At 33.6% G+C, this 14,508-nt stretch overlaps 1 protein-coding gene across 1 annotated transcript; it reads right to left on the bottom strand.

The window, feature by feature from the left end:
* Positions 1–471: 471 nt before the first annotated feature.
* On the bottom strand, positions 472–14,142 carry LOC115455354. The gene is made up of 7 exons (XM_037436328.1): positions 13,920–14,142; positions 10,399–10,674; positions 9,925–10,175; positions 8,424–9,329; positions 7,830–8,315; positions 5,638–7,536; positions 472–5,143 (listed from the first exon to the last, which is right to left on the bottom strand). The coding sequence occupies exons 2-7, from the start codon at positions 10,670–10,672 to the stop codon at positions 4,901–4,903; spliced, it is 4,059 nt and encodes a 1,352-aa protein (XP_037292225.1). The 5' UTR covers positions 10,673–10,674; positions 13,920–14,142; the 3' UTR covers positions 472–4,900.
* Positions 14,143–14,508: the final 366 nt, after the last annotated feature.

Below are 14,508 nucleotides of genomic sequence, written 5' to 3'. Positions count from 1 at the left end.
GTACGATGTACACAAAGGAAAGAAATCCAGAAAAATTCTGATTAGCATTGAAGACCATTCGTAAGAATTATATCCAGTGTAACTACTGGACATAATAAAATTAAAATCTCATGTGTCAGAATGGCGAGCGCAGTGGAATACCTAACAATTGTAATTCAAAGTGTTGGTGTTTCTACTGTTTATGGACGGTCATGTCGCTTACCATCAGGCGAACGGCAAGCTCGTCTCGTCATTCAAAGCAATAAAAATTACATTACTTTCTAATGCTCTAGCAAATACTCCAGTCTAGTCACCTTTGTCAATATACGAATATAAAATAATCTTATTGAATTTATATTGATAGTACATGGTAGCGTATACCTCCCTAATTATAAGCTCAATTTGGCCACACAGTTTAATTTTGTTACTAAACGCATATACAAACCACATAAACTGTTGAAACGCTAATTGACTAAGCGACATTATTTTACGACGAATTACATTTTTTTTTTCAAATACAATTTTTTTCGCCAGGTGGCGCTATTCAAATAAACTACACTTTTATTGAGCTGTATGTAATAATCGTATTAAAAATACATACAACTATCTAATATATAAAAAGTCAGTATCAATAGTGAGTTTTATAGTACTAAGTTTCATACATATTTAAAATCGGCACTTTTTTCTATGTTTTTTTAACCTAGTTATAAAATTTCGAAAAAATGTCGCTTAGTTAATTAGTCTTCAACCGTTGATATTCATAGAATGATTGAAATTCGATATATTCAGTGAAGGAGGACTACATCTAAACAAATATTCACCCTACTTCCTACTTCTTATCACTACTTAAAAGTTTATACAAGTCTTATATCAAAAAGGAGATGTCCGCTTTTTGTAGAGGCGCTGGTTCTTTATTTCTAACATTCCAACCAACTTCAAACTTATTGGATAATAAAAGCGTTCATTTTAAATGTAATTTCTAATTTAAAAAAACGAACTTGTAACTGGTATAATGTACAATTGCCATAAAAAAGTAAAAAAAAAATATAAAAATCTCAAAAACGAAGGTTATTCAAATTAACTGATTAATTTAATAATTTCAATGTAATGTCAATAAGCTCGTTTTTAAGACTTATATCTAAATATATATCGACAGTTGAGAGGCTAATAGTCGTAAGCGACATTTCTTTTTCGAAAAATTTTAACTTTGTAAAAATACAAAAAAAAAATGCTGATTTCCAATCTGTATGAAACTGAGTGTCGCAAAAAAAAATTCGCTTAAGTGCATACACCTTTCAACCGTCGATATAAATTATCTTGTTCAGAATTTTGTAAATAAAAAACCATTTTTGGACATCTCCTTTGCTCTATCTACTATTAAAATTGCATTAATTCTGCTCTGCATACAGAATTAAACAATTTAACAACACATACTTACAGGAGTAGTGAAAGCATCAGTCATGTAAAGAAATATATTTGACTAATACTTTTACTTTGATTGTTACTGTCAACAAAGGGTAGTTGACTTTCTTTAAATACGTTTATCAAAAATGTATTTCATGCAAAATCTATCGGAAGAATTTTCAAAATCAACGCAATAATAAAAAAGTTATGAAGCTTTGAAATTTGGTGGAAAGGGAAGCTGTCAAATTACAGTTATAGTGAAATATGATGTCACTCAGGGCCATCGGCCATGACGCAGCGTGAGTGCGAAAAGGACAGCGCGATAACCCCACTTTTGCTGATAATAATATTTCAAATATGAATAGTTGCTTTATTTTTCAACCAATTTTGATGCTGATTCCTGATTTACAATAAACTAAATCAAATGTAGGAAACTACCCCACTGTAAGTTGTAAATACCTTCAAAAGGTAAACATACGTATTAAAAAATGTACTGTATGTATTATCTCATAGTATCTCTAATAAAATAGAAAATTATTTAGGACCTGTTTTAAACTCGAGTAAACGCTCGTCACATACATAACCCGACCAAATACAAACGTCACACGAATCTATGCTCCCAAATAAGAAAACAAGTATCTACATTAGCCGTTTAATACAACTGTCAAAAAAACGAAATGTATGACACGGGCCCTTAGCCTGTTTTTCCTTATTACTTTTAAACACTGATATTTCATATATATAAAAATGAATTTCTATTTCCCTTGGTCATCGCATCACGCGTGAACTGATGGAACAATTTCGCTAATTCTTTTTGGTTGTGTTAATTATTGTCAGCAGGTTCTTATGAAAGAAACAATTAAGGAAGTTGAGCCGAACATTAGAAAAATTAACAACGATTTTAACTTCTGTGTTTTGACAGTTTCCGCGTTTGATGATAACTACTGGACATAAGACTAACAACTCATGTCTCAGGATAACGAGCGCAGTGGTATAGCAAACAATACTTTGTAATTCAAGGTGTTGGATGGTGTTTCTACTGTTTATGGATCGTATCGCTTACCATCAGGCGAACGGTAAGCTCGTCTTGTCATACAAAACAATAAAAAAAATATATGTGAAGTTAGCAGAATGTATTTTTTTATATTTACGTGTGTTCGGGTGGGTCCCTGGATGTTGTAGATTCATAATTGGACCAGGTACGCGCGCTATACTCGGGTTCTAGTTTATGTGCTTTTTTTAAGGCAGGACAACGCCTGTCAGGCCGTTAGTTTATAAATACTTATCAATTTCCAAGCTTTATTTTTGAACGCCATCTGGTAGAATGTATCGGAACTTATCGACGCTTGACAGGCAATCATATCTAAGCGACAATCAATAAATTTTTGAGTAACGTGCTTTAAAGTTTTGATTTTAATATGAAAATTCACAACAATTGAACCTTTTTTATAAATATATAGACTAATGGATTTAAAATTGTCTTAGACCTACAAAACCTAAATCAAATGACGCAGAAAAATTTGGCGATTGTAAATATTTATATAATTCATTTTCGGTATATTTGTCGCATAGATATGACTGCCTTTCAGCGTCATTATACGGTATATTAGCGTCTTTTTGTACCTACATTCAATGCAAATAAAATATTATAATATTATCTTCGTTAATAGTCAATAGGTAACAGCTGTTCTTTAAATTATTTTTTCATTCAATCTTTTAAAGAAGATTTTCGTTTATTTAATTTTTTCGTTGAATACTATTTCAGTTTTTAACCTTATATACAAACTTATAAGAAGAAATATCAATTGCAAGGGACTTTCAATCTCCATTAAACCTAACCATTAAATTTAATTATTTCTTTATTATTAAACTTATTGTTTATTATAAATAAAAGGTTATATAGGCCGCAAAAAACAGCATTGTTATAAGCGACGCGCAATCGTAGTTATCGCTGAGAAAACATTTAAAATCAACCTACGACTAATATTATGTACTATCTATATTGTAACATTTATATATTATCACAAATAAAATAAAAAATATGAAACTTTCATAGTGGTTCTTAAAAATACGTTGACTGGGGCCTTAGCATGTTATAAAATCAATTCGCGCGTACAAACTAAACACAACAATCTATATATCGGTGGTTGAAAAGCTAATTTACTTAAGCGATTTTTTTTCCGAAACTAACTTTTTCAGACATAATTAAAATCAGCACGTTGTTCTGTTTTTTTTTTAAACTAATTACATATTTTTTTTCGAGAAAAATGTCGTTTAAGTCACTTAGCCTTTACCCGACGATATTAATAATTTAAATGCTTATTTTTTAATAGTCCCTTGCAATATACATAAAAAATTCAACATAATTTATAAACTAAAAGCTACGTAATAGTTTTAAAAATTGTGATAATCTCAATGATGTCAAACGACATTTTGACAGTTGAAAATGTCAGCGCCATCTTGGGCTGACAATAAGAGAAACCATTGTATTTAGTGGAGCTTTTACAAAGAATAACATTGCACGTTTATACCTAAAGGGGTAAGAATGGATGGAAACAGTGTACCTTTTCGCCCTGTGTTACGTCGCAAGTGCAAGCCTCTATATTACATAAATTCTAGACTCCGAGCTAACTCAACAAAAATACTCAATATTTGACGGGAATTTGAACCTTAGACCTCAGAGCGAAGTACCACGCCACCGAGTCAATAAATTTACTTGTAAAGTAGAATCAATGTAAAATCTATAAAGAAAAAATGTAAATTTTTTTTACTAATAGGAAGTTACAATACTGAGTGCTATAGGCTACTTATCTCGGAAAATTATTTGTGTCAGAAAAACTTTTTCACGCGAAGTCGCAGGCAAAAACAGTATCATTGATTCTTACCCTAATTAAAATATGTCAAAATTTAATTTCGCTTAATATTCTAGGTTATAAATATTACTCAAAAATCGCGTAGCATTTGCATAAAGTAAATCTAGGTTTTATAGTTTAAATACTAATACTACAGATATCAAAAAATTTTATAATTATTTAGTACTTACATGATATTTATTTAAAAACTTTCTAAAAGGAATATATTTTAATATTATTATTTCTAATAGATATTTTATTATCAAAATTTCTAAAATACTATATGATAGGTTTACATAAACATATTGGAAGATTCTAGTTTAACACAAGTGTATAACTACAAGGAATATTCGTTCTTATAACTATTATATCCAGTGCACATATTCGTAAAACAACTAAAGTAGACTATATGTAAATAAATAAAATACTTGCTTACATTACAAACGATTCCAAAACAATAATATGCACATCATTAGAATGAAACAGAACAAGATCCTCAGCAACGCGGTGATGATAAAAAACATAAAAAAATCGATCGGATTGAAAAAAAAACGAAAAACACCATTCACCGCACGTAATATATATAAAAAAACACAATGATCAGTCCGAGTGTAACGTGGCTTATTTTTTTTCGCCAGTCTAGGCGCATCCACGTTAGGAAGAAGCTAAAAAAAATTATTATCACAAATACTTTTTTTAAATTTGACCTGGTTCGCGCAGGTGTAGTTTTTCTTTGTAGTGACAGCTCTGAATTGCCTGTAATTTGTTTTTTTCATATCTTTAGTTAGTTGCCTGACGGTTTTTTTGGTTTCTAAAAGGGTTGCCGCGTGGTGTTGCCAGCTTAGATGCGTTTGCAGGCTACCGGTTATGATCACGTTGCAAACACTGCAGTGGTGGGTTGAGTTTTTCTGAAAAAAAAAATAAATATAAAAAAACACTATTTAATTATTTTTTATTTTATTAAAAAAATAGCTTTTGCCTGCAGCCTCGTCCGCGTATAAAAATCCGGGATAAAATTTAGCCTATAGAACTCATGGGTTGAACACATGTTGCTTCCATTTATATAATATCAGCCCTGTATTATATACTTGCCCACTGCTGAGCACGGGGCTCCTCTACTACTGAGATGGGTTAGGCTCTTAGTCCACCACGCTAGCCTAGAGCGGATTGGTAGACTTCACACTCCTTCGAAATTCCTATATAGAACTTCTCAGGTGTGCAGGTTTCGTCACGATGTTTTCCTTCACCGTTAAAGCAAGCGATAATTCACAAGTACCCACATAACTTTAGAAAAGTCAGAGATGAGTGGGTTTTGGACCTGCGGACATACGTGTCGGCAGTCCGTTCCACTCCCACCTAGGCTATCCTTAAAGGCTACATGCGTAATATGTAAACAACTTACCCATCTAATCATATTGTCGTTATAATGATCCATGTATTTGCTACTCTTCATGTTTTCCAAATGCTTATTGCTTTCAACATGTTTATTCAAATCGGCAAACACTTGTTCCCAACAGACAAAGCAATATCTGGTCCCATCGCCGACTGGGACCAAGCTGTTGTACGAGCTAAAAGTGATCTTAGCTATAAAGCTTTTGAGATTCAAATAGATTAACTCTTCCATGTCGAAATCATCTGAGTTATTGTCTGTGTTGATCGGTTGGATGGTTGGTACAGGTTCGTCAATTGACTCCGCGCATTCCATTTTCGTTTCGGGTTTTGTGTCCTTGTCTTTTTTGGACGCTTTTATTTTTGGTTTCTTTTGGTCCTCCGTTTCGTTTGCCTTGACTATGTCTTTATTTACTTCTTTAGTTTTCTTATTATCTTCTACATTGAGGTTATTTTTGCTCGGTTCATTTTCCTTTGACGTTTTTGCTTTTTCCTTTTGAGGGCTTTTTTTACTATCGTCAAAAGTGACTTTGTTCTTTTCCATCGTAACCTCTTTCACTTTAGCTTTTTTATTTTCGTTTGTGTCCTTATTTTGTTCAACCGGTTCGTACAATTCGGAAACCAGTTTTATATCATCCAAAGTAATTTCAATCTTATCTTTATTGTGTTCGTTCGATTTTTCTGTAACAATAGTCAAGCTGGAGTCTTCGGTATATTTTGTTTTATCCAAAATTGTATCCTTTTCTTTAAGCTCGCTGTTTTTCTTTTTTGAGACTAATTTGAATTCACTTTGGTCATATTTTTCATCGGTATCTTGTTCTTTGAAGGGCCACTCATTGGTCATTGCGACAGCTGTATTAGGATCCTTTTTATTGACATCAGAAAGGACCTTTTTGTTCATCAATACGTCAACTATTTTTAACGAATTGTCACTTTTAGGCGGCGTGGTCTCTTTAGACATGTTTTCATCCCAAGTAATCTTATGTTTGTCCAAAGGTAACCTGGTCACGGCTGTAACGTCAGATTTTGCAAGAGATACATCCTTCGGCGGCATTTTAGCGACTTCAGAAAACGATTTGCGTTGTCGTATCGTATTATCTATTTTTATTAGCGAAGTCTCTTCGTTTCCGAAGACGTTTGTTTTTTTCGTTCCATCCAACTCTTTGCTGACATCAACGTTTTCAACATCATTGTCGTTTTTATTTTCGAGGGCCTTTAACTGATCGACGCTTCGTTTAATTTCGTTAATCACGGACTTTTTTTTCGCCGGCGAGTCCTTTTTCGTTTTTTTCGATTCTTTTACGATACGATTGTCCGACTTTTTCGGTTTATCCTTCGTCTTCATAATACATTTTTCTTTCTTTTTCGGACTCGCCTTCGACGTTTCGACGTCAGATTTCGCCTCGCTTTCAGATACATCATCTTTCGCAATCGGTTCAACGGTTTGTTTTTCAGGCTCCACCTTTTCCGGAACTGTTGCGTTTGGAACATTTGGTGTACTGACAGCTACCACAGCGTTTTGTACTGGCACAACCGGACTAGCATAACGGTGGTACGGATACGGATTGAACGCTGGTCCGGGGACAGATCCGGGGTATACCATCGGCGCTCTACATGGCATCATTGGTACCACATGGTTCCTCATAAACCCAGGCACAGATTGCCACCAGCTACACATCGCATTAGTCACAGTGTTCATATTTGGCACCTGGACTGTGGGTGTGTATGTTAACACGGGGCCGGGGAGCCGCGGTTGTGGGGCAGGAGGACGCATTTGTGGGGTGTTCCTCATTTGCGCAAGAGTTACGGACCTGGCCAGTAAGGAGGTGTGTGGCGGATTCATTATGTGCGTAAATATGTTCTCGTGGGATATATAAGTATTGCAAAGCGCGCAGTGCAACTTATCTCTTACCTGAAACAATATTGTGCAATTATTAATGATCTATCCGCCATTTTGAACAAAAAATTTTTTATCTTCAAAACGTAACCGACATTTGTATTTTTTTTCTCAACTTTTAATTAAAAAAAAATTGTTTTTTTGCGGTATTCAGTAAAAAAAACATCCTATGAAACTGGAAATATTTCATAACATATCCCATTTTAATAAATACAGTGAAATGTCAGGAAGTTATTCCTGAAAAAACTTTGATATTTTGGAACTCAGTCAACACAATACTTTAATATTTTTAACATAAGTATTCTCACCTCTCTTATTAGATTGTTGTTATAGCTGGTAATGAATGGACTTCGGCGTAATATCTCCGTATGCCGCGTCCCACAGATATGTTGCACAGGATCTTCTTGGACATAACAATCACATAGAGCGCACACAAGCTTATCAGTGTACATAAACACAGTATTGTAGTATAGTACGTTCAAACTCAGCTCCATGTCGAACGGGCAAATTTTTATTTCACTCGTGAAAATATTTGCGTTTTTTTTCGGGTTTGTCAACGTCGAGTCTGTGGTTCTTGCGGAGTCCGAGCTCTTCGTCGACTCGGGAGTCCCGCTGCGTTTGACAGCGTCAACGTTCTTCGCGTTCGCTACGTACTCTATTCGGACGGGTTCGGGTTTTTTCGGGTCCTCCGTCTGAGTTTGTTTGCTGGGGTGCATTTTGGCGATGTGAGGAGTCATGTCGGGTGGATATTGAAGGTTGTTGCAGTGGCCGCAATGGAAAAATTTATCACCAACCTGCAAATAAGTGTGATTTACCAATTCGATAGATTTTTAATAATAACAATTGAATTGTTGGAAAAAAAAAAAAATAAAAAAAATAATAAAAAAAAAAAAAAAACATACCTTTCTAATAAAAAAATCCTCATAAGCATTAACGATCGTACATTTATCCAAATTCTGTAAATGCTTGGTGGAGGAACAGTGCTGCATTTTGTCATTAATATTCGTCTCAGTACACGCCATGCAATAAAACGTTTTATTTCTCCTTTTCAATAACATATGCCAGGAATCGTATTTAGCTTTCACAGTCCTATCTTTATATTCGTGGTACACGAATTCTGGGTTTTGATTTACAACTTTCTTCGCCGCTGATGCGTACGAAAATGTGTTTTGATTGTCGACTTTATTGTCAAGCAATTTAGACGCATTTTGCTCAACATCAGACGTAGTTTTGGATGCTGAGTTTTCGGTCAAATTTGAATTTGGATTTAGGTCAGTGTCGCTTTTAGACTCTGGATTTTCAGCTGAATTGGTAATTGGATTCATAGTAATTCCATTAGATCTTAGATTTGGGAATGCATCGGGTGTGAGTTTAAAAGCCTTCACCGGGACATTTCTCTTAACGGGACTCAAATTTGGGAATGGTTTTTTAGATGTTTTATTATTTTGACTCTTGGTACTATCTGGAGAGGGAACAGCCAAATTTCTAATTTTATTTGGACTATTCATTTTTACTGGACTATCTTTATTTGTTTTGTTTATAATTTTATTGTCAACTGAACTATTGATTGGTGCATTAATACGATCAGTTTCGTTTGCAATAACTGCTGCAGTATCAACTGGTCCGTTAATAACTTCTGCTTTAGTTTCATCGTTTGCACTTTCTACATTATCTAGATTTTTATTAATAATCGCTAACGCTTTATTGACAGCATGCATGAGACTTTGCTTATGTGTTTCCGTGTTTATATGATCGCTTATGTGTATGGTTAAAAGGTTGCACACACCACAATGATAATAATATTCTATCTGCAAACAAAAAATAAAAAAAAATAAAACAACAATAAGCACGTGTGGGGACATGTATGAAATGCACATGTATTTGTAAGGTATAACAATAAGTTCGTTTAAGTAATAAATACAATTTCTACTAGCGAAAATGCTCTATCCAAATGAGGCGTAAAGACTTTCCGTTTCCGTTATTTATAGACGTTTTTTATCTAAGGATGGAACATTGCTGTGATAACAAGTCTGTTTCTCAGCTTTGTTTATCAGACAGCTTGCTTTTGTTTAGCTTTGTTTATCTGACAGCCAACTAGATTCAAGTTGTATCTCAATATTAACCAATCACAACAGACCTATGTCTATGTCTACGCACTGCGAAGACTGCCATGCCGTCAGCACTGAGAAACAGACTTGTTATCACAGCTTCGCTCCGTCGTTGGATAAGAAACGTCTATGAACACGAGGGTTAGTGATCAAGACTTGCTTAAATAGCTGTCAAAACATTACCGGTTTTCTAGTTCAAACCTTGAGGCAAGATGGCGACTTGACTTACAGCTGATCGATAGAATTTGTTACGCTATGCGAAATTTTTATAAGACATAATATCCATGCAATTTACCTTTCTAACAACGCTAACTTCGTACTCCGGGAGCGGACTGCACCTATCCCAATTGGTTTGATGTGTATTTGTAGACATATGCGGGTCCACGCCGTCAGGAGTCATCATTTTATCGCACACACAGCATTGGTACAACCCATCAATAGATAGTATTGTATTCCAGTTCTGGTCTTTCAAATAGGTCTTCGAATTTACTATCACGCCACCTTCAGCTTTTACTACATCAAGCTCTGGTTTTGATGAGGCGTTTTCTGAAAGACAAGTTTGAAGGACTTTGTAGCCAGTGTAACTGGACATAATAAGACTTAACATATGTCTCAGGATGGTGAGTGCAGTGGAATACCAAAAACTATTTAATAATTCAAGGTGTTGGATGTTCTTCTGTTTATAGGCGGTCGTATAGCTTACTGTCAAGCAAACGGCAAGCTCGTCTCGTCATTCAAAGCAATAAAAAACACATCACCGTTAACATACCTGTCTCTTCACCAATTGCAACACCTTCAGCACCATCCTTCTCATCGATTTCGACAACATCAGCTTTGTCCAAGCCCCTTTCTTCTTTGAAAACTTCGAAAATGACTGAGTCAGTATCCTCATGCTTCCCGACATGGTCGTAAAATGAGGAATTGTTGATTATAAAGGAATATTCCGGTGGTTTATCACCAAAATATGGCTTTAGTAACGATTTATTAACGCACATAGTGTCCGGTAATAGTTGTAATAGATCTCTCAATGTGTTTACGTCCATCGCTGAAACAAATTAATGTAGGTTTACTATCGTTGGTGTAGTTTTAATGCGTTTGGACAAGTACGAATTCGGAGCTAATCCCGAGTCGGGCCAAATAATTGAATAAGCAATTTCTAGGGCAAATTTCATAAATATAAAATATCTAGAAATGTATATATAATAACAAATATTCTGTATTTTTTTTATTGATAATTGAACCCAAATTGTAAAACCGAAAAAATTTTTTTTTTCGTTACTTTAGAAAATAATAAGTTTAAGTATTCCATTTCCCGAATTTTTGACATTTCCAAAAATGTATCCTTTTCTAAATTGCACATTCAATAGTAACTGGGTTTTTACATTTCAAAAATTACTGAGTCGCAGCTCGGGCTCGCGAAGTTGGTGGTGTGATATCACCGTCCCTCGGAAAGCACGTAAAGCCGTTGGTCCTGCGTCTGATGGGCCATTTTGGCGGGTTTTAACACCTTGTGTATGGTCGCTATCCGGGCGGATATAATATATATCCTACCACCAACAAACATAGAACTAACACAGCTAAGTAACATTATAAATCACAATTAAATTAATACTCCTACGCAGCAAACAAAACATTACGATAAACTTTGGTTTCAAATGTCGCGTTGGTTCAAATAATTCGCATCAGCATTTCTCAAACTATGGTCGATCGAATTAGATTTTATCTTTACATACAGGGTCATTTTGATATTGCTTTACTAAATGAAACCACATACTCGTCTTCACCTTTGCTGACATTGTGCCAAAAATCATCCATTAATAACTTATATTTTCACCAAAAATCCTGGTTTCTGATTTTTTTTTCATTTTGTAGTTTAATGCGAATATGGCGTGTGAGAGTGTATTTCTGACTGAAAGTATGATGCTGCCGGTGCGACGAATTCTCTTAGAGGAGCAGTAGTGGTATTAGGGCGCGTAAAATTAAAATTACTTTTTATTAATATTTATTTTGTTCGAAACGTACACTTTTTTTCTTTTACATCTACAACTCAAGTAACTCATTATAAAGTGTTATTTCTAAGTAGATAAGTAGGTGGTTTCATTTAGTAACGCAATGACAAAATTACCCTGTATAATACAAAACACTTATACCACTTGTATTTTTCCTAACTTGAAACACTTGACTGTCGTTAGTAATCAGTAAACTATGATGTACACTCAACCACAAAAATAGCTGAACAAATTCAAAACTTTAAATCACCCATACATGTTTGGTTTAACTAAAAAAAATGCTTTTGGTTTGTCTAAAGGAAAGTAAACACTCTTATTCTATTTTTGTAAAAGAAACCAACGATAGCTTAGTTGGGTGTGGAACAGACTGCCGAGACGAATATCTGCAGGTTCAAATACCAAGGGCATGCACCTCTGGCTTTTGTAGTTATGTGTGTATTTGTGAATTATCGCTTGCTTTAACGGTGGAGGAAAACATCGTGAGGAAACCAGCATACCTGAGAAGTTCTCTATAGCAATTTTGAAGGTGTAAGAAGTCTGTTCACACTACAGTGTGGTGGAGTAAGGGCTAAACCCTGTCACTACTACAGGAGGGCCGTGCAGTAGGACAGTATATAATACAGGGCTAATATTATATTATTAAGGTTATTCAAAAACTAATACATCACTTTTACACCCTATTCCACTTACCATCAGGTGCAGTGAAGCCACTATGCTCATATAAAATTAAAAAATAAACTTAGAAATCTCCAAGGTGTGTAGGTTATTTATTTATTTAAGGACCTCCAACGAAGGATACAAGGCATATAATAAATACAATGTCGTAGTATTTGTACAATTAACAATGTGACGTGCCTCTTCAATTATAAGAGACCACAGCATGCAAATTTATATATTAGTACAGCTGCAAAAATAATAATATAATTATGAACCTGTGACTGTCTCAGCACTCCATAACTAAACTACCATCACTAATAATTACTGTAACTATCACTTCATTAACAGATTGTATGATAGGCAGTGGAGTAGTGTGGACTAATATAGATTTAGGAGAAGTCGCATCAGCAAGGCACCTCTACTTTCATTCTCAAGATCTACCCAATAAATTAATCTTACCAATGACTTTGACACAACATACCTATTTATGATGGTGAAAAAATATAAATATAGAAAAGCATATAGATTTGACAAGGGCCCACGCCTAGCCCACACCTGTTGGTAGACCTATCGCACTGAGGTCTCGTTTTAAATTGGGCAAAGTGATTTTGGGTTTTTGTGCGTAGTATCAGCATGGAAGTCAGTTTGCTTTTACTTTTGACTGAAAGGTCCTGCTTCCAGTAAATTGCAAAGCTTTATAATTTATTTATTGGGTGGATATTGGAAATTCTTTTTCCATTCAATTTTGGATTACAAATATTTTTGATAAATATATCAACACTTCAAAGGCAATCATATCTAAGCGACAATTATTTTCGTTTTGTTAAGAAGGTATATTTTATAGAAACTTCCATAAATATTCCAAAATAAAAAAACTTCCATACATAGCAGACGAAAAAAAAATTGTTTTTTTACAAAATATGCAATAGGAATGGCAAATCAATGGAATGTGTGACAGTGGGCATGGCACATCATATGTGGCCTATCCCTGTGCAATAGCATATAATGATATCTCACAAAGGATTTCATAATATTTTACTGTGTTTTCCAATAAGAATTTTAGACAAAATGGCCGCATATGAGATTGAAAAACTGATATAGTAAATATATGGAAATGGTTAACAAATAACATAATATATATTTTTATAATAAAATAGCTTCAAAATAAAATCTTATGTTAACTCCTAAAGCCAATTGATTGCATGCTACCTTTGTAGTAAATTATATACTAAAATTAATGGAAATAAAATAATTACCATTTTTTTAAAAAATCTAAACAGTATTTTTTAAGGATTGAAACCTTTTTTAAATACATACTATTTATTGAATATTTATATATGAATAAAAAACAAAATTACATTTTACAAAATATATATTACTGGCAACATTGTATACCTAAAAATCCCCTCTTCATGTTGAAGTATGTGAAATTATTATTTCTTGAACAATCATAATTTTAAAAATGCCAAGGTCATTCAGGCAGATAATCTACAAAGCCATTTATGTTTATAAATATTGCATTCAATCAGAATTATTTATTGTTTTGTATTTCAGAAACAATTATTAATAATTTTTAATGATTCTCTTTAAAACTCCACTTATATGAGAAACCTTTGTTACATACCTGAGAATATCGATCGATACTGCAAACTGCAACTCCAATTCTGATCTTGCCCGCACACTTCGAAACGTTAAACTGCACTTACACACCGTAAATTTAATTCGAAAAGAAACTAAATATATATCGAAATTAAATATTTGCGAACACTTTTGTGTTCATAATAACACCAGCAGTTAAATCTCATCGAACTCGAAGATTTTTCAAACAATGACCGATTGTCGCGACTGTCGACTGATTTATATAGTGTTGGGGTTTGAAGTTTGAACACTAATTAGAATCGAAATGATTAAACAGTTCACATCGATGTTAAAATTAACGATTATTTTATAATAATTATCATAAAGTTACTTTTAATAAATCTTTAATTGTATTCTCGCATTGTATGGTTAGCATAAAATTAATTGAAATCAATATTATTACATATCAAATTATATATTTAACTGTAATACACTATGTATAAATAAGTATTAATGATATGAATAAATAGATAAATGTTTATTTTTGTTATTATATACAAATAAAATTAAAGAATGTTATATTTTTCTTGGTTTAATTTTTTTTATCGATTAAAATAATCGATACTTATGCAAGC

Source organism: Manduca sexta, chromosome 1 (genome assembly GCF_014839805.1).
Source record: "Manduca sexta isolate Smith_Timp_Sample1 chromosome 1, JHU_Msex_v1.0, whole genome shotgun sequence".
NCBI classification, from domain to species: Eukaryota; Metazoa; Arthropoda; class Insecta; order Lepidoptera; family Sphingidae; genus Manduca; species Manduca sexta.
Note: the sequence above shows the minus strand (reverse complement) of the source record. Positions and strands in the feature narration are given on the sequence as shown.

Coding starts and splice junctions, on each gene's coding strand:
- LOC115455354 (XM_037436328.1), bottom strand. CDS start 10,672: ATGGACGTAAACACATTGAGAGATCTATTACAACTATTACCGGACACT. Junction 7,537..7,829: donor ACAACAATCTAATAAGAGAG/GTGAGAATACTT, acceptor ATATTGTTTCAG/GTAAGAGATAAGTTGCACTG. Junction 5,144..5,637: donor ACGACAATATGATTAGATGG/GTAAGTTGTTTA, acceptor TTTTTTTTTCAG/AAAAACTCAACCCACCACTG.